Source organism: Pithys albifrons, chromosome 11 (assembly GCF_047495875.1).
Source record: "Pithys albifrons albifrons isolate INPA30051 chromosome 11, PitAlb_v1, whole genome shotgun sequence".
Lineage (NCBI taxonomy): Eukaryota > Metazoa > Chordata > Aves > Passeriformes > Thamnophilidae > Pithys > Pithys albifrons.
Window position 1 is genome coordinate 23,432,548 of NC_092468.1, and position 20,921 is coordinate 23,453,468.

The 20,921-nt window shown below is 42.6% G+C and overlaps 2 protein-coding genes across 3 annotated transcripts in view; one reads left to right on the forward strand and one right to left on the reverse strand.

Moving 5' to 3' along the window:
• SERPINI1 (serpin family I member 1) overlaps positions 1–6,061 on the reverse strand; it is a 49,351-nt gene extending 43,290 nt beyond the window's left edge. Inside the window, exon 1 of the mRNA XM_071566846.1 lies at positions 5,837–6,061. The gene's annotated coding sequence lies outside the window, so the exon portion shown is untranslated. The remainder of the gene's footprint in view (positions 1–5,836) is intronic.
• A 58-nt stretch (positions 6,062–6,119) lies between these two features.
• PDCD10 (programmed cell death 10) lies at positions 6,120–18,490 on the forward strand. 2 transcript variants are annotated; one of them, XM_071566848.1, is made up of 8 exons: positions 6,120–6,170; positions 12,637–12,851; positions 13,427–13,480; positions 14,787–14,904; positions 15,503–15,629; positions 15,961–16,039; positions 16,347–16,429; positions 18,006–18,490. In XM_071566848.1, exons 2-8 carry the CDS (start codon positions 12,756–12,758, stop codon positions 18,085–18,087), a joined length of 639 nt encoding a protein of 212 aa, XP_071422949.1. In that variant the 5' UTR covers positions 6,120–6,170; positions 12,637–12,755; the 3' UTR covers positions 18,088–18,490. The 2 variants fall into 2 exon arrangements, with proteins under 2 accessions (XP_071422949.1, XP_071422948.1); XM_071566847.1 differs by having other exon boundaries at positions 6,132–6,323.
• The last annotated feature ends 2,431 nt before the right edge of the window (positions 18,491–20,921 follow it).

The following is a 20,921-nucleotide window of genomic DNA, read 5'->3' on the forward strand; positions in this document are numbered from 1 at the left end:
CCAGGAGGTCTCCCATCCAAGCACTAACCAGGCCTGACCCTGCTGAGCTTCCCAGATCTGACGGGATCGGGCATTGGGGCGTGATGGTGATGACCACGGAGGGACAGCAGGAATATTAAGCATGAACCCCAAACTCTTCTCCCATCTTCAACTCCAGCATAAGCTTTCTCAAGTGTTACCTGAACCTTTATTTTAGAAGTGTGGAGTCAGCCTTGGGTTTTCAATTTTTTCTTCTAAGTCAAAACCCCCACCTGCTGCCTGTAACGTTACTGTGAATCAATGTTACTGCATTAGAGGCTTTTATTCACCATATGCAATTGCACATGGTTTTAAAATCAAAACAGAATTACTACAGTATTTTAAAAGTCCATATCCAGTTTAATAAGAGACTAGTTTATTCCTCTTTAGTACTTGTAAGAATCATTAGGCATCTTTCGACTCCCACTAATTACTTTGTTTTTGGCAGACATTACTGTTTCCTCCTCCTTCTTTTTTGAATAAATCTGAAATTAACAAGTCAATAAACTGACATATTTACAGTAAAAATAACTCAGCTCCCCTCTCTTCTTCCTCCCACTTCTCATATCTCTGCAGATGAAAAGGTCACCATTCACCTACAGGCTTTACACACTCTGCCAGGATTTGGGCACCTTCCCTCTGCATCAACCAGATCTCAAGCTGAAGACCTGATATTACAGTAATATGTTCCTGTTGTCTCAGGTTTTGATTAATTGCTTTAAATAGTTTAGAAACCAGAGCAAATGCTTCTTCTGAAAAAGATAGCTGAGAAAGAAAACATGAGTTGCTTCAGTGAACTCCAATTGCCATGTGAAGTACACAATCATTAAATGCTCCAAGAGCTGCTTTAATTTAAATGTGAAAGGAAAAGCATTGGAAAAGGGCAGTTTTGGTGTAGCAATTAAAAAAAGATGTCTTAAATCTTTAAACCCATTTCCTTTCTAACTCCAACTTACATAACCAAGATGTATGGGGAAAACTAGGGCAGCAAACATCACCTCAGACACAGACACAGTTCCCAAACCCCAGTGCTCGGCTGCAGTGCCAGGGAGGGAGGGAATCTCCAGTGGCTGAGTGATGGGCAGGAGTTCTGACAGGCTGGCCTTGGCAAAGTCCCCACGCTCTTAACACTACCTTGACATGCCAAGGTCAGCTAAAAAAACCACGTGTAAAAGTAGATGTCCAAGTTCTCCACCTTCCTCCAAACTTGTACAGGAGAATGAAGAGCTGGAATGGCATCGCTGCTCAAGGTCCAGATGCAAAACACAACAGGTGAACAAGTGTTTGGGCGTGTTATCTTATTGCAAAGGCAATTTAAGCACTTGCTCTGCTGTGGTGTCTGAGCAAAACTCTCAGATTTCAGTCAGAACTGCAAAGGCAAAACAAAGCTTCCAGTGTGTTGTTCAAAAGGGTTAAAAAGGAAATGACAGTTCTCTTTTCTCTGATGAGGAAGTTCCCCCCAAACCTACTGCACATACAGAAACATGGATGACAAAAATAGATGAAAACAGAAGAGCAAAGGAACTGCAGCTCTTCCGAGGTCTGGAGAGATCACTCCCAGCTAACAAGTGCTTGATTTGTACATTGCAGAAATCCCACTGTACATATGGTACAGCTTCAGTTTTGATTCAAGCAGAATTGATCTTTCTAGAAGCAGCAGATTGTCCATTAGGGCCCTCAAGTCATCATGGGCTTAGAATTGTCACAAACACAGCAGAGTAGACACAGTTCACATTATTAAGCAATTATTTGTTTAGCTGTAATGGTGAGAGACTGCAGGGCTCAGGTACACAAGTAAGTGCAAAGCTAGCCTAGAAACTGGAAGGCAGGTGGTTAAAACTAAATGCAAGCACCTTGCTTTAACTTCCTTCTTCTACACAGTAAATTACTTGTCATTATTGCTTCTTCCAGAAAGAACACTCTCAAGGTCTGTAAAAATATTTCCAAAGAATTATCATAATGTTTAAACACTCAACTAAACAAAAAATTCTTTACAACACTGGAGGTCAAACCTTATTAACCCACAAGCCGTACACACATTTAACTCATTAGCTTGTATGAATAAGAAATTTCCTCTTTTCCCATCTCGGAGCTGCAGCTGCTTTGCAATGACTCCAAAAGCCCAGAAAGGATAACTCACACAGCTTTTATCACATTAGCCACGGCCTGCAGATCTCACAATCATTAGCTCTGAAGTGTATTAAGCAAACCAGAACACGACCTTAGAGCTGATATTTTAATCACACCCCATAAGAACAATCCTTTATCAGAGAGACTTTATTAAGGCCACCAAATGAGATGCTATTGAGAACTGCCCAAAACAGAGAACTCTATTACACAGCCGAGTGAGGCCAGGCAGTGACCACACTGCTTTGAGATGCAGAGTCACCACACGACTCCCAGCAAACACCTCTGGTTTTGGCTGGGGCAGGGACCAACAAGAAGCAGATGTGTGCAAGTGTATGAGACTAACACAGAACAGAAACCAAAGCTTTTCCTTTCAAAATAATACACTGTAGTAGGGCTTTACTCATTAGCAAAATGCACAGATTATCTTACCTACTTTATGTTCAGTCCAATATGCAATTAGAGTATTACCATTTTGAAATAGAATCTGAGGAAGAAGGAAAAGTGAAAAGAGGTGACACTGTGCCCTTTCAGTGAAGTCAGGAAATAAGATAGGAATTCATCCTCCTGGAATTCTCACAGTACTGCACTGCCAGAGATCTCCAACACAACCTGTCTAAGGACTGTGCTAAGGTATTTACACTATAAATAAATACTGCCTAATGTGATCAATGCAGTTTCCTTACAGTCCTGTCATTCTGTACTGCTTTATATACCAAGAGCAGAGGGAAGCCAAGTCCAAAACTTTACAGATATTACTGAACTGTGGGATTAATTTATTTGTCTTGAAGAGGCTGTAGCTTTGTTATCTGCAGGACTATTTTACAAAAGGAAATTTAAAGAAAACATGTCCTGTCAACCAGTAATTCAAGATTCAGAAAGCATTTTCTTTCCTCCTGCAGGAAAAACGTGTTATTTCCCCCCATCCCCAAGTTCTGCAAACTGTAGTCATCCAGTTGACAAGATCATGCCCAAAATACATGAATTAAACTCAAGAATTTTAGAGGTATTTCCAAATTTAACTACTCCTGTCTTTTCTACATATAAAGAAAAATACGAAGTTATCACTAATTACAGTTGACTATACAGACATCTTTCCCTACCATCTGCCCACTACACTGTATCTCATTTATGCAAGAGTACAGAAAATAGAGGAAAACAGACACTAATTTTTAAAGCCTCATTTGCACACCAATTTTTAACGTTATTTTGAACACACGGCTTAATTAATTAAGATGAGGACAGCCTGAAGAGTGAGTGTAGGACAGATGTACCCTGTATTAATTCATACTCAGCCTGTGCTTTATAAAGACAGAATAATGTATTGCCCACACAGAACACCGATTGTTAGAGATTATTTTAAAAGGTATTCAGGCATGCCAAAAATGCGTCTTCACGGATGATGAGCAGCCCAAAACCAAATCTGAAATCTTGAGAAATAAAAAAGGCCTTCAAAGAGCTAAGGGTGGTCAGATCTTACTGTGAAGAATCCCACCAGCACTGAAACCCCTCCACTGCCCCATTCCGCAATACAGAAGATTATAAACTGAATTAAGCTACACATAAATACAACTTTTACAACTACAGAATAAATTTCCACAGAGTCATTACAACAATCTAGTGTTCCTGGAAATCTGCTAGACTCTGTATGGACATACACACATTCTTCCATCTGAGAGGAGGTAACAAGAGACCAAAGGCTTCGGAAGAAACCCCAGGTGTGCTCGTGCAGAGAGCCAGACACCGAGAGCTCAGAGCTGCATTTCCCCCGGCCATTCTTGCAATCAACTCGAGCCAGCAGTGCTGGAGCTAAAGAATTCCAAAGGCCAACAGACACACAGCATATTGTGTGCTTTCAGCCCTGAATATTAGAGCAGATGAGTGACAACTCCATGAATACTTCAGCCTACATGTAGGCAAATCACTCCCTGACAATGGTAGAGGGGGAGATAAAGGAAATTTAAAAACCCAAACTCAAACTTGAGTTGAGGATGTGAAAATACAGGACAAATAGTCTCATGAGGACACATTTTGGAACTCATGACTGCATTTAACAGGGAACTTCACATTGCCACAAGCCTTCACACTGTATTACATCTCAGGCTGCCCTATGTAATTCTGTAGACAACACACACCTTAAAGACAAAGCCATCAACCTTTCTTTCCTCCTCTCTCCCTTCCCTTGGCAACTATTCCCCATCACACTCAACCAAACTACAATAATTCTAAAAAATACAACGGATGTAAAAAACCCTAAGTATGCATCTGGTCCAAGCCTCATGGCTTAAAAAACCCCCCAAACAACCCAAACCCGACAGAATCTGGAAAAGTATCATAAAACTGATGGAGAGGGACAACAATCTATTTTAAGTTTTAGCAGCTGTAGGGCTGCAGCTTGGTAGCTTTATTTAAGAAATACTGATTTGTCTGAAAGGATAAAACACCATTAGCAGGCATTTGGCTCAATCTGTGCTATGATATTCTGGTAAACCTACACGGTATGGCATCACTTTCCACTTGACTACAGTTCTGATCACACCAAAAATGATACGAGAATCGAGGAATCAGAGCTGGGAGGTGATTAAGAGTACAAAAATCATACACATTACACAGGTTTCAAGTAGCCCTTTAATACCAAGATGCGTGGAGTGTTTGATGTATCAGAGATGACACACAGCCTGATTACAACAAAACAAGGTGGTGTGTGAAGAAAATGCACACTCGTAATAAAGTGCAACAAACCAGGTGTTGCTTTTTCTCCCCTATTTCCCCCTCCACACTGTTCTTGCTGACATACATGAAGGAGATGGGGAAGGAAACACACACGGGCACTGCACATGATCCGCCTGTTCCCGCAGACACCGAACTCTTCCCACCTCGCCCTCGGAGCCACAAGAAGTTACAGCCACAGCCTGGCAAGTTCAAAGCTTTATCTGCTCACCCGCATGTTCCCACCGGGGAATTCCTGTGCCTTGGCGTTGGGTAATACCGAGCGGCGTTAAAAAAAGGGGCGAGTTTTACTAGTGGTGCATCACAAATGCAGATACAAACCCAAAACGGAGCGGATGCTTCAATATTAATATTAATTTTTAATAACTGAGCTCGTTCTGCAGTATAATGTAAAAGTTTAAACCTTACACTTTCAACGTAGGCTGACTAGTCACAGGGTTATCTTGACAAACAATAGACAAGTTGGGTTTTCTGGATGGGCAGAGTGCGGTGCGCACCCACGCGCGGAGCAGCCTCGCACATCCATCCCGGCTCTGGAGCACAGCTGGGGCTGGGCACGGCCAGGAACGACCCGCGGGACACCCGGGCGGGTCCTGGGCACCACTTTTATTTATTTACCTCAGCACAACTCCAGCCGAAGCGCTGCCGCTGAGGGCACCTCGGCCCCGGGAGCAGGAGGGGAGAGCGGTCCTGCCCTGGCTGCCCGCAGCGGGTGGGCGAACACCCGGGGGGTCTGCGCTTCATTCCCGCTCCTCCTCTTTGCTATCCCAGTGGGGAGGCAGCTCCGAGCCCGGACGCCTTCTCTTCCCCGCAGCAACCCGAGCCCGTCCATCCGTCCCTCCCTCCCTGGGAACACCGGCGACCCCCGCGGGGTAGCGGCTGCTCCGGTGCCTCGCTCTGTTGTAAGGAATGAAACTAAAGCTGCCCGGGTTTATTTTCACACACAGCCCCGCGCACTCACCGGCACTGCCGCCGCCCTGCCCGCCGCTCCGGCTCCGGCTCTGCCGGGCTGGGCTTCTCCGTGCTTGGCTCTGCCGGGTTGGGCTCTGCCTGCCTGGGCTGTGCCGGGTTCTGCCGCTCCGCTCCCAGCTCTGCCTGCCTGGGCTGTGCCACTCCGCTCCCGGCTCAGCCGCTCTCGGCTCTGGCTCTGGCTCTGCCGCTCCCGCTCCGCCCGCCGCCTCCCCGGGTAGCGCCGCCCCGGCCCGCCCCGGCCCCGCTCGGCATTGTGGGGCTTGTGGTCGCGGCGTGCGGACTACGAGCCCCAGGGCCCCGCGCGCGGTTCCGGACAACGCCTGGTGTGTGGTAACACCGCGGATCTTCCTCTCCCTCCTCCTCCTCCTCCTCCTCCTGCTGCTGCTGCTGCTGCTGCTCCTCGCGGGCGCTTCCGGCGCGGCGGCGGCGGCGAAGCCCCTCGGGAGGAGCGGCGGGGGCTCGGCGGGCCGGGGCAGGTGAGGAGCCGAGCCGAGCCCTGCCCTGCCGTGCCCGGCGCTCCGCGGGGCCTGCCGCGCCCTCCGGGGTTGCGGGAGCCGCTGCGAACCCCCCCGGCACCGGGGGCGGCCTCGCCGAGCGGGGAAGGGGCGCGGGGGGTCCCTTCGCCCCCCAGCCGGGGCGTGACCTCCTTCCTCTTCTTCCTCTCCTTGTCCTAGGCCCGGCAGGGTTGTCCTTCCCCCCGCCCTTCCCGCGGGGCCCTCCCCGGCCTGGTGCCGGTTCCCTGGGCCCGGCCCCGGCAGGCGCAGGCCCGGATGTGTTTTATTTCGGTGTGTGTATTATTTTTAGCTCGTCCTCTCGGGGCGGGCGGCTGTCAGGTGGCTGCGGCGGGCAGGGAGAAAGGGCACCTCGGCTCCTGCCCCCGCTCCCTGCCCGGGGGACGTTCGGGCTGGACATGAAGGAGGAATTCCTGACACGGAGGGTGATGGGATGGTGGAACAGGGTGCCCAGGGCTGGGGGAGTCACCGCCCCGGGGTGCTCGGGGAAAGGCTGGACGTGGCACCCGGTGCTCTGAGGAAATTGACGTGGTGCTGCTCGGTCACAGGTTGGACTCGGTGATCTCAAAGGGCTTTTCCAACCCAAACCATTCTGTGATTCCCCGAGTCCTTCTCCGGGCTGTGCCCCCCGTAGGGACTGAGCACTCGGGGCCTGCGTGGCCCATTAAGTTAAGTTGCTCCCTGAACTGGTGAGCTCAGTTGGTTCCTCTACTGGATCTCATATGGCTGAAACCTTGGGCCAGGTTTGTGCTGTTCCTCTTATCAGAGGAACTAATTGTCCCCTGATATTTGTTTACGTCTTGGAAAGTATTTGTATGTTCAGAGCTGTGTCATACCTGTTAGTGTTTGATAAAGCTATAGGTTGACTTTCACATTCCCAAAGAGGTGAAAAGGAAAGAGAAACGCGGCTGCGTTGTTGTGATTATATATTCTGACAGCCAGGGCCTGGCTCAGTTATGCTGTATAACAGTTTTAGTGTTGCTGACCAGAGGAACTGGAGCATAGGCTGTGGGTTCTCACTTTAGACACAAACTGGAGGAATTAGGACAGACTAAATCACTTCCATTTTGAGTCCAGCAGAAGAACATGAGCTAATGGTAAGCCTGACTTCTGGTTAGGCTTGGATTTTCTTTTTTTTTTTTTTTTAAGTTGATAGGGTTCTATAAATAGGCATCTTGCGTTTGTTGCAGGTTTGTCTGATTTCTGAGTTAGTCATAGCATTGCTCGTACAGTAATAAAATGCATGAGCAGTTCTGCTTTGTCAGAGTGAACTCAGCTCCAGAGGCTGTTACTGTGGGGCTGGTTGGGAACTTCACCTCTCTGTTCCAGACACTTCTTTAAAGACACCTCCAAAAATTCAGTACTCTTTCCTGGTGACATTCCTCCTCAGCGAAACTGCTGGGTGTCAGAGCTAGCAGAATATGGAATCAGTGCACTAGAATGACTTTTTGAAATTTCTTGTCATCGTTGCTGATTTTAAAACACAGAGATTGTTCTCTTAACATTTGATCTGTGTGCCAGTCCCAGGGAATTCACCCAGACTGTCACCTCAGTTTTGAAAGGAGAGAAATTAATTCTGTATCTGAAGCACAAAGCCTTGAAGGTTTGTATCATACAATCTTAGTATCATATAATCAATTATTGCAATTGATAATTAACAGACAGTGGCAGGTAAGGCAACATCTCACTTAAATTCAAAAATTTGTTTTTCGGGGTTTTTTTAAATTTAAGTGACCATTAATAAGAGAAACAGTTACCAGGCCATGTGTGGGGTGTGCATATAGTTAAAAGAGCATATTCTGCAATTTATTTTCTTCTACAAACTTTGCAACATCAATTAGTAAATAACCTAAACTCCCTCCTGCCATGCACAGGGGTCTTACATTTTGATTCAAGCCTCTAAACTCAGGTTGGAATTTATGCTGTTATTTCCCTTTCCCCACTCTTTCTTCCTGGACTTAAATTATTTTTTCTGGTAACTCAGGGATCTCGGGTCAGGTTAAAGGTGAAACCTCTTCCTGAGTCTTCACTGCAGAAAGTGGAGCAGAACTTCTTGGCAGTAAGACAGTTTTTTCTAGCAGGAATAGAGCTGTGACTTTTGCTGGGAGCCAACCATTGAAATAGTAATTCTTGTAAATCACTGCCTGGGGCCTTGTTCCTCTGTAGTACTTTTCTAAAAAAGAATATTAATGTCTAAGCACTTACTGGATCTAAGGTGGATGGAGCCTGAGAAGGGAACAGAGACAACACCAGTGCAGAGGCAGATCTGCTGATGGCACAACTGAAGATTGAAATCCTGCCAATTCATGCCAAATATTTCTGTTGGCTTAAAATTCTTTAATTGAAATGAAGAGAATCTGCTCTCTTCTGTTTACCCACAGTTTCAGAAACACCTTTCTCTGATGGATACCTTGCTTGTTTTCACCCTGGCCTATGAACAGGTTGGATTTTGTGGATTTGGAGTTGCATTATGCTGGTTGTGTTCTTATTAAGTGTCTCTGCAGTTCTGCTCGATTTTAGGGCATGACTAAAAGTCTGTCAGTAATTGACACACATGAGAGGAAGCAAATTGTCACCTTAGACACTGATAATGCTGGTTGTGTGTGTTGGGAACTGGGGGGTTTGTGCTCCTCACCTTTTTGGCCTACAGGAAGTTTATCTTAATGTAGTTTTTTTTCCTGCTAAAGTTCAGTTGAATGATTTAAAAAGTCATTGGATGGATATGGGGGGAAAAAGTCTGTGAAAGAATCTTTCCAAATGTGTTCCTCATCTAAAATGTACCAGTTCTCTCAGTGTTTGCTGAATGGCTGGGGTAATATTTTAGTGCTGAGACTTAAAGGTTAGAATGTCAGATTATTCTGACAGTGAAAGCAGTTTGTGTTCCATGTTAGTCCATCTCTTGGACTACAGCTTGTTGTGTTTCATGGTTTAAGATTGAGCAGCCAGGGTTGTATTAACTGGCACCTTAGCATAGTTTGCAGATTCTCTGTAAATTCCCTGTACCATTCTGTACATTCTCTCCCATGATTCCAATTGCACACTCGTGGATTTGAATCCTTGGGATCACTGTAACAACAAAAGATCAGGCTCACACAGGGTGTAGTATCTGGCAGTGTCCTGCTGTCCTCTCCTCATCTGCCCCCTCACACCAATTAACAGGTTTGTCAGCAGAGTAACACCTTTTGTGCATCTTACAGCAATTTCCCAGGATTTTCTGACTGCCCCACTCCATTGTGCTGTTCCAGTAAATCCCCTTTTCATGGAATCTTTCTCCATCTTTTTTTGAGAATGTGAAAAGCCAGTTGACAGATGGAACTGGGGTAAACTCTTCTCAAAGCAAAGACTCTTTTGAGATTGTGGGGCACTGAAGTTAAGCTGTTGGGAGACAGTGAGCAGGGCTGCTTTTGATCACAGCCCAAAAGATGCTGAAAGCTCCTCCTTGCTGCTTGATAATGTCCATTAAACTTTGGCTCCAGTCAGGCCATTTTAAAGGTTAGTGAACTTGCTAAGAGTTGATCTAAATAGCCACAGAAACTCCACTTTTCAGAGGGAGTTGGTCCCTCATCAGGACTGAGAGCTTCTCAAGGATATTTGTGTGTGGTTTAGTGCAGCAAACTGTCTTTGTGTAACACAGTAAATGTGGAATTTTTTGTGAAGACATTTATTATTTCTGTTTAACACCAGCAAAGGCTGAAGGGCTTAAGTTCCATCCAGAAATGGGGAGCAGTTGATCCCTGGCCTTGTGGCAGTGTCAGCATCAGGTACTTGCATGGTGATGCTTCCTGCTGGATCTTCTAGAAAGTGGGAAGATTCCTGGAATAATGAACAACCAGTGTGATATATTGACTATATTTCTTTTCATACCTTGGCAACAAAGGCATTTGATGTTCTTGGGTATTTCTTGTGTGCATTATATATATAAATTCACTTCTTGTGTCACAACACTGGTACCCTTTGTGTTAATACAAATCTGAAGTGGTGTATATTTTTTTGAGTGTGTCAGTGTCTGGTAAAGAGGTAATAGATAATGTATAATTGTTTTTATATGAGGGTTTTAACTGTGCCATGGATTAGTAACAATAGCTTATGGCTCTTCAGGAGCAGATGAGTTCTTCATGGTAGTCCACAGTGTAATAGGTTTTCATCATCATAAAAATCAATCATTTCACTTAGTATTTCCTTTTGTGTGTGTGTGTGTGGATACTGCTAACCCATAAAAACAAAGTAATTGTATCTAATGGCACTTTTGTCCTTTTTTGCCCTTCTTCCTGTGATAAAAATCTTTTGGGTAGAATAGAACAATGTTCAGTGACCTGATTTAACTCTTTAAGAAACTTACTCTGAGAATACAGTGACACGAAACTTGCAGTAAACGGAGCTGTGAGTGCTGCCCTCAGTGGTGCTTGGCAGATCAGGATCCTGTGTCACTGCACTTCCAGAAACAGGGAATTAAACAGCCAAACAAGCAGATCTCCATCCACTCTGCCCCCCACATGCCAGAGCCTTTGGAGCAGGGAATACTCATGGATAATAACTGGGACAGCTTTACCTGCAGCAGGGAGTGCAGACTTGTTCAGACAAGTTCCCACCCCCCATCTGAGCAGACCTGGCTGGATTTATGTAACTCTGAAACAAGTTCTTGAAAAACATTCCACTTTTTGAGGAATGATGAATATTCACTTGTGTTCTTCTGTGTTCCTGACAGCTCCAGAATATCTGTGGGGAGGGGATCAAACTGTGAGACCCCTGATTGTTGCAGTTCCAACCTCATCCACACAGACCTCTTTCTAAAGGACCAGGAATCCTGGTCAGGGGGTGTGGGAATCTGCTCATGTGGCACGTTGAAGGGTGGAACAGCAAGTGAAATTTTGGAAGAAGCAATCCATGACAAAAGACTTACATGATCTTGTTACTATTGTTTAATTTTATTTCAGATCATGTTTTAACTGTTGTGTGACCAGTTCTTCATCTGCTTTCTCACTTTGGGTGTATTCAAAGTGCCTGTTCACAAGCTCAGATGAGACACACACGATGTTTGGAGCCATCCAAGTTCCCTGTGCTGACTGTAATCAATAACAAATTTCTTTGTGTAGTTATGGCTGAGCTACTTTAAACCTGCCCTGGGAAAAATTATCTGTTCTTTTATTGAAACAGCCTGAAGATTTTTAGCTGGTGCAGAGCATAATGAAGAATATAACTTGAAGAAATATTGTGGGTTTTTTAACCTGTTCACACTCTCAGACAGGGATATTGATTGCTGTAGGAGCTTCTGCTGCTTCTTATCATTTCACTTCTTTCACTTCTTACTAAAATGCCAATAAATTACACAGACATGCAAATGCCTGATGTCTGAGGCTTGTTAGGAGAAAAAAACCTTCTCTACTGCATTAAATATTCCAAGCAAATCTAAGAAATAAAACTGTTAATCGTCTTCTTTTTATTTCTAACTTGGACTTCAGGTTTCTAATCTCAGTTATATCATATAAAATATTTTTAAGGAATCTGATGAACAGAAAATGTAGCAGGCTGGAACAAAGATTCCTTATGAGCTGTAGGAAGAACTTTCTTCTTTTCCACATCATTTCTGGGTCTGGGCAGTGATGGCTCCATGTTGGGTACGATGAGCTGCACAGGGTGGAGAACTTCCCAAACAGAGGTTCAGTTACTGGAACAATAATTTTCCATTGAGTTAACAGAGCTGCTGCCACACCCTCAGTGGAAACATGACTTCAGCTTATATAAACCCAAAGATGTAGTATTTGGAATTCAAATGGGTGGAAAGTAGGCACTGAGCTCCAGCAGAATCACAGCTTGAGGCATGTGCAAAAATATGGGGTATTTATAGGCAGTTTTAATGTTAATAGTCCTAATGCATCTCTGTGGGGTTTGGGTTTGAGGCATGTAAAGCTTTTCAGGCTTTTTCTGTATGGGAGTTGTCAGCAACCTTATGCTGCTGCTCATGAGTGGTGGCAAGATTTTTGTAAATACATAGCAAACAAAATTGCTGCTTTCAGGAGAATTGATTCCGTAAGAACTTGAGGAAGAAACACTTATGGTAGTACCTTACTCTTTAAATTACTCACTAATAGATTTCACTTAAAGTTTTGAACTTGCACAAAGTGGTCATTCCATAATTGCTTGACTTACCTCATAAGAAATTCCTGGTTTCTGGGCAGTGCCAAACTAATGTTGATCTGGGCCTTTTCATTTTGAGAACCTGCCAGTCACAAATATTTGTAATTGTGTGTTTGTTTTTTCTCTCCTTGCACACCCTAAGGACAATACATTTTTCAAGCTCTTCAAGTATTCTTGCACAACGAGGAAAAAGAAGAAACATTTCAGTGGATGAGGAGTTTTTTGCTTCTATAGTGTTTTCCTTGAGAAGTGGGTCTTTGAATGAGGATGACAATGGAAGAGATGAAGAATGAAGCAGAGACCACTTCTATGGTTTCCATGCCTCTCTATGCTGTCATGTACCCTGTCTTTAATGAGGTGAGCCACAGTTGCCTTTGGAATGTAACCATCCCCTTATTTTGGGAAATATGGACACAGTACAGGTTGTTCATTTTGCCTGTGAAGGCTTTGTGTCTAACACCATCTTCTTTCCATGCATTGTTTTACCCATTTTTCATGAATACTATTTCATGCTCCTCAGAGCTTGCTGGTTATCTTGGCCTTGATCCTTTATCTTACAGAGCATTTTCACAAAACTGCCAGGTCTGATATTCTGTGGCAGGAAGTAACAAACAGTCGAACATGTACCTGTGAACATTTAAATTGTACTGCTAATGGTTATAATTTAATAGGATAGTTGATTTTCTGTGACTATCAGACATTGCCAAGATGTTCTCAAAAGCTTCTGTCAGGCTTTGCTGCAAACCACATCCAGTTTGACTTATTTGGGGAGGGGGAAGTCTTTGCTTTGGGATTGAACTTCATAGTAGCTCTCAAATGACACCAGTAATTTGAAAGCTTCCATCAATTCCCCATTCCATTCTGCTGGGTAAGGGAAAACATGAGGACTTGCTTTGTTCTGATTTGCTAATAATTCTAAACTTTCATTGCAGCTAGAAAGAGTAAACCTGTCTGCAGCTCAGACACTGAGAGCAGCTTTCATTAAGGTGAGAAGTAACTTGTTTTGAAGAATGGTTTTCTAAAAGGTGAAGCTGAAAAGTCAGCTTTCTTGGTTCCCTGTATTTGCATCTGGAGGCTTCATCCTTGATCCAGTAACCTCAAAGGAAAGGGGGCAATTGCATGGGGTGTCAGTTTGAGGTGTCAGCAGATGTTATGAGTAGAAATCTGAATGATACACACTGAAAAATTATAAACAGGCTGTTGTGGTGTCTATACAGTACAAAAGCTTAAATGAGGAAGCAGTCAGTGAATTAATAATACACTCAGTCTAAAAATGACAGGATTATGTAGCCCAGGTGCTCCTGAGCAATACACAGGCTTGGAAAGTGCTTTCCAGAGTGAGTGGTAATGGGATTTTTTGTGGCTGAGGATAAGTTTAATGTTTGTGTCAGCATCCAGCAGTAAATGGAAAAAGATTCTTCTAACTTCTATGTTATATTCTCAGAGTGAAAATACAGATACTCCTTTATACTCCTTTATTGAAGTGGTGATCTTTTGAAATTCTTAAAGCAAAAATAATTACAGGCATGAGATACCTTAACGTGTGAGCTGTGCAAATACATAATAGTTCCCTCTTTATAAGCCTAAATCTCAGTGTACCTCAGTCTCAGCTAGAGCTCACACAAGCTAAATGCTGTTACAACTAATGGTGAGGAGCTAAGCTGGATGCAAATAATGTAAGAACTGAGATATTGGTAGAAAAGGAAGTGCCAGCTAAAAACCCACTCAGCCTCCTTATTCAGAGTGCAGTTTTTGGGTAGCAGCACAGGTAGTGTGAACACCTCCAGTGTTAGCTGAGCTCTAGCTTAGCTTTTCTTAGATATATCATCAATCAAAAGCTGGGCTTTTTTTGAAAAAGCAATTCCAAGATGATGTCTGAGCATATGATGTGATTCGTAAGAGGCACATTTATAAAATGTCATGTGGAAGGTGGGGGAGTAGCACCTGGGTTTGAGTGAATTAAACTCCAAAGGATACAATATCTTTGTCTCAAAGCTTAGTGTTTATGAAAATATAACAGGATATAGAGGTCTGTGCAAACCTTTCTCATTCAAATTGAAAGGAGTGGAGAGGCTTATTGGAAAAGTTATTTATACCAAATCATCAGTGATACAGCCCAAAAAATTCAATGCTGTAGTGGGAAAATGGTTTTCCATGTAATCTACTGCTCTAAAGGCATTAGACTGTTAAGGTTTCTAGCAAACTCCTGCAAGTTACATGAAAATCTGCCTTTGTGCCTGCAATATTCAGGTATTGCATATTTAAGAATAACAATTTTTCTTTACTATGCAGGCTGAGAAAGAAAATCCAGGTCTTACACAGGACATCATCATGAAAATTCTGGAGAAGAAAAGTGTGGATGTGAACTTCACAGAGTCTCTGCTGCGGATGGCAGCTGATGATGTAGAAGGTAACAACCCTCATGCTGAGTAACTGTGGTTTTAATTACACTGTTAACTGGAAACAGGCATTTCTCTGCCTTTTTTTCAAAGGACATTATTTTTCTTAGTAGAATTTTTTCAGCTTGGTGGAGGAATATTTGTATTTTTTGAATACCTCTTTTGGAGCAGTGAAACCTCCCTGAAAGCCAAAGAAAGAAAATGAGTGGTTAGAACTATGTTTATATGAGTGCATAGTTCACCTTTTGCATTGCTAACATATATGGAGCATGACATTCTTTTTTTCCCTGCTTCAAATTAAAAGCAATAGTTACCCTGTCAGAGAAGGAGATTAACTGGAGGCTCGAAGTTACTTTAATGCTGAATTTGATCTGTAGTGCCTTCAGTGGCTCAGATAAAGTAAGAGGGGCTGTTTTTCCAGCCTGCAGTAATAGAGGTGATTGCTGCACTGTGTGTTGATTCATGCAGGGTGTATTCACTGCAGTTTTTTTGTGCTGTTCTCCTTCAAATACACCCCAGCACTGCTGCTGCATTTTGTGTGTGTTTTTACCTGTCACTGGGGGCTCAAGGCCACACTAATGGTGGTTTTGAATCTGCTCTTTTTGTCAGAGTATATGATTGAAAGACCAGAACCTGAATTCCAAGATCTGAATGAAAAGGCACGAGCACTTAAACAGATTCTTAGTAAGATTCCTGATGAGATCAATGACAGAGTGAGGTTTCTTCAGACAATCAAGTAAGTACCACATGATGTATTTTCCTGAAGATTGAGAGATCAACCTTTTTATTTAGGCTTGACTATTCCAGTGCTGTAGGAGATGCTTGCACCACTGTTCCCATTGGAAAAGAGCCTGATCCCCACTTATAAATTATTAGAATTTTCCTTGACCAAACTTACCTTGCTGATTCCTAGTCTGAATTCCCAAGGCCCTGCTCTGGCTCTTGGCATTTGGTCTTGCTACATCATGACTAGTTTAAGAAGTGTTTGATTCCTAGGAGGGGATCAAATTCCACATTTCAATGGGATCCCTTAAGGATATTATAATTATCTTTTTCTTGCCATACAGGGACATTGCAAGTGCAATAAAGGAACTTCTGGACACAGTAAATAATGTCTTCAAGAAATACCAGTACCAGAACCGGCGGGTATGTGCAGCAACTCATCTCTTGCAATGTTTGTAGCAGTCCAAGGGGAGGCTTTTCAGAGAAGGAATAGGACAGCTTAACTGCTCAGTGGCATCATGATTTACCAACAGAATTGTTCTATCAAAGGTTTGGGCAGTTTTATAAAAACAGAAGGATTTCTTTTCATTTCTCCTAAAAACCCCCCAGGAATCATAATGTCATCCCAAACATGGTGTCAGCCAGTTTTCTGATCAGTTTAACCTGATTCTCACTGTACCCAACAATTATCTGGACTAAGACTCTGCTCCTGGTGTTTTTGTTTTCTTAGGCACTTGAGCACCAAAAGAAAGAGTTTGTAAAATACTCCAAAAGTTTCAGTGATACTCTGAAAACCTATTTTAAAGATGGAAAGTAAGTATGGATTTGTACTACCAGTTTATACAATGAAAAGCCTTGTTGACTAATGGGAAAATAAGACAAGCTTTGGGGTGTAGGCTGCCTTCTTCAGGACTTGCATAAGTTTCTCCTCACCTGTACCTTCTGATGATTGTGGCTTCTTTAAGTACTATTTCTTTTGTAATGTCTTTGGGGAAAGGGTTAAATGGGTTAAATGCACCACAATACAACACCTCTGTGCAATGTTAGTTTTAAATCTGAATATGTCAAGTTAAATCTGTGGCCCTTTGTGATTTTTCTCAGTATGTATAAAAGGACAAAGAAATTACGAGTTCTTCATTGAAAAAAGTACCTATTTGAAGTATCATTTGGAAACACTAAACATCTGTGCAGTGTTCTCTTTGATTTACATTGTTATTGGCCTTTCTTTGTAGACCCATACAGTGCTTTGCAGTACTTGGAATTACTCAGTTGAATCTTTTTCTATCTGAACATTTTAGCCTTCAAACTGAGGCTTTTTCCAGGTCTTGCCCTTGGCTTTTGAATTCTGTGTTCCTGTGTAATTGACTGTAGGGATTGTTCTGGAAGCTGAGTGTGTGCCCCTCAGAGTGTGACAGTGCCAAGGTGTCCTGTGGGCTGCAGTTCTCACAGTGAGAAACCAACTCTCATGTCAGCTCTTGTTGAGCTTAGCACAGACTAAGAACACCCAGGAGATGGTGCATTGCTAAAGGGGGGAAGTCCTGAGACCAGCTGGGAATACCATATTGCTTCAATCAAAGCATTGTTTTCCTTTTCTTGCTGAAATTGGGGCTAAATTTGGTTATGATACCAAAATAATAAATTTAAACCTTGGTGCTTTCTGATTGCTGAGCAGAAGCGCCTACAAATTATGGGCATAAACTTAAGAGTGTGTGAGTTATTTGCAATATTGTAAGAAATTCCAGATAAGGCTTGTATTTCCATATACCCTTGTGGATCAGGAGTAACTGCAATGCCTGAACTGCAGGTACCTGATCCCACCAGGAGGTAACAGCACCAAGCAGAGCAGTCACGTCCACAGATGTCATTGCTGAGCTCAAACCCACAGTGACTCCACACCTTTATTAGGAAAAAGATAACTAAAGTAGTGATTTGCTTCCCCAGGTGTGCATGCTAAGCATTTCTAGAGGACAAAGTTGCCAATTCTGAAATTACTGGGAGGAAAAGTGCTCAGCTTTGGAAAGAACACTTGTTTAATAGTCACAGAGTCAGAGAATGGCTGGGGTTAGAAGGGACCCTAAAGATCATCCAGCTCCAACCCCCCACTCATCTGCTCCACCTTTTTTCCTTAGTTAGCTAAAGTTAACTAAACAATTGAGATGTCAATGATGCCTGAGAGCCAAATTCTGTAAGTTCCTGCCAAATAAATAGAGCCTTTCTAGGATTAGCTGTGCAGATGGGGCTGGCTGCCAGCAGGGAGCTTCAGGTAGATCACTCCAGGGCAGAACATCAATATGCCTCCAATTCCCAGAGCCTGGCTGCCAATAATGTTGGATTTATGGAATGCCATGTTTCTAAAAGCATCTGAAGCCGTGTCTTTCTCTTTTCACAGGGCAATAAATGTGTTCATAAGTGCCAACCGACTAATTCATCAAACCAACTTGATACTCCAGACCTTCAAAACTGTGGCCTGAAAACTGTATATGTTGAGAGTTGTACTTTTCAATGGTGGATAGGGTACCTTTATATGTAAATTTTAAAGTTTTGACTGTATAAATTATCAGCCCCTCCCGAGGGGCCTAATGCAGGATTTTGAATGGGATTATTGCCATCTTACACCATATTTTTGTAAAACATTGTAGCTTAATCATAATCTCACAAGGAAGATTTTGCATCACTTTTTGCTATTATCATTCTTTTCAGAATTATAAGCCAAAAGAATTTACGCCTTAATGTGTCATTATGTAACATTCCTTATAAGAATTGTAAATATTTGGTGTTCTGTTTCTGACATTTTAACTTGAAAGCGGAAAACTGCAAGATTATGTATTTAACAATATTGGTGGCAAATATTCAATAAATAGTTTACATCTGTTAGACTGTCTTTTTGTATGTGAACAAAAGTGCATAACTCATCTTTCTAGAACTGCAGAACATTCATGAAATACAAAAAAATTAAAATTATTTGGGTGCTTAAAGCTACAGGGAGTTCAAATCAGTGTAAAATGAGGGGTTTTCCTTAAAGCTGAGATTTTGGCTGTGATCTGGACCAGAATACCAGAATAATTACATTACAATGGCTTTGACAAAGTAATAAATAAACCCAGAAGTGAGATGGGCTTTTGGATAGAAACTAAATCTCACTTCTTTCTTAACCTTCTCTCGGTGGTGAGTTTTCCTCCCAGACTATTGCAAGGTTTGGAGCAGAGGATTATTTTAAATATATGCAGCTGAGTTTGCAGCAAAGGTTGAATTTAAAATATGAAGATAACTGGGTTTTAATTGGTCCCCTTTGGGAGGGAGGAGGAGAGAAGCTGGAACTCTCCCAGGTAGCACTAGTGATATCTATACTATGCATGCCATAAGGCAACTTTTATTTTTCAGGGACTGAAGTCATGTGAGACTCCGTTGACAAACCTCGGCTGTGGAGAGGGTTAAGAGCTGCTGGTGGACAGATTTGAGCCTTGTGGTAATACTTCACAAGTTCAACAAATCTCTCACATGCCCCTTTGAAGTGCACCTTGAGTTTATTTTGAAGTAGAATAAACCTCTGAAAGTTTTCAAAATCCAGGGCCATAACTAGTGACATTTAGGGAAGAATGTGAGGCAGTTTGTAAAGCTGCACAAGCTGTTGCAGGGGAGTCACTCCAGGCTGAAAGAGCACAGTTGCTACAGAAATAATCCTTTTGTAGGTGTAAATGCTGAAGAGAAGGTACATCCAGACTTTCCTTGCACACTGGCCTGGTGCTGTATTGCTCTTTTGGGGCAAGTGCCTTATGCAGAGTCCAACAGCTGGGTCCTTGAATTTGGTTATCTGCTTCAACCATCAGAGAGGGGGGAAGTGCCACCTGCAGCCCTCCTAAAAAGCACTGGATGTTCTGCTGTCTGTCTGGGCATGGAATTGTTTCCTTGATGAGAGCACTGACTGTAGTGACATAGAACAATGTGAAGGAGAGTATTGTGTAAAAATGAGTTCTTGGGAATGTCTGTTGTGAATTTTCTGGTTACACATGAAGCTATAAGCAGGACATGGTCTTTGCTGGTCAGCCTGTTTTCTGTTCTGACAGTGGTGTTTGGTGTCATTAGCAAATTGGGCTTAGTAACATGACAAAAGGATGCAGATACAATTTATAGTTAAAGCTTTTTGGTGTTTGTTAAAGCTTGGCCTGCTGAACTGTCATTTCCTGGAAAGTGGTAGAGGAGCAGCAGTGTTAGCAGTCTGACTAAATTAGAGTAATATTTCATTTGCATCTTTGCATTCTGTAAGTAAAAAGGTTGAGTAGTCTTCCTTGTGGATGATGTTCACTTAAATCATAGCTCCAAAGGGCTTCATTAAGACTAATTAGTCAGGTAAAAGGAAGGGAAAGGCACCTGGAGCTTGTGATACTTCACTTGTCTTGAAGAATGTTTGGTACTGGAGAGGCTGCAGCAGTGGCTGTAAGGAGAAAACAAAAAAAGCTTTGGTTATATTTTCTAAATTGGACTTAATTCCCATCATATTCTGAGATTTCTCTACTTTTTTGGATTGAGAGGGGCAGTAGCAAGTGTTGGTAATTGTTAGTGGAATGATACCGTGTTTGTGGGTGTCATAAAAATAAATCAAAACCCATTTATGACTCGAGTCCCAAACAAGATGCTGTGTCATGTCCTTTTAATTGATTCCTTGTAAAATCAGAGGCTCTTTCATCAAGAAATGAAGCGTTTCTGTTAATTGATTCTTCCCTAAACCTTTACTGGGTAAAAGGTACCAAATACAGGGCTAAGCTTCAGGTAGTCTGGCCAATGTGTTTAATTTATAACCTCATTGTGATTTCTTTATGTTACCTTAAAATTAATGGAAAATTATTCATTGTAATCAATGTCTGGTAATGGGAAAACTTGAAAACCTTTGTCTTCAGGTCACACTCTTCTGTTGTGTGCAGTGAATCCATATCTAGTGGTCTTAAAAACCTCTATTTTCCACTGAATATGAGCTGGGACATATGTCTGTCAAATTTTATTGTGGTTTTGCACTTTATTATTCAAGTTACCTGAGTAGCTAAAGATGAGTTTCTCGGAAGGGTTCGGATGCAGCAGGAGGGTTGCAAAATGCTCTTAGAAATTTCTGCTGTGAATGTGGGTTATACCTGATATGATAATGTTAACATACAGAAAACCAATCTAATAAACAAAATAAAACTTTGTATATTTGTTAATGAAGCAAAGAAATGTCTTAATCACTTGTTTTTTTTCTCCTCAGCCTGCAAAGAAATAAAGCAAAGGTTAGAGGCAAAGATACTGAGGCAAAGATTTGTGCACGAGTGTGTAA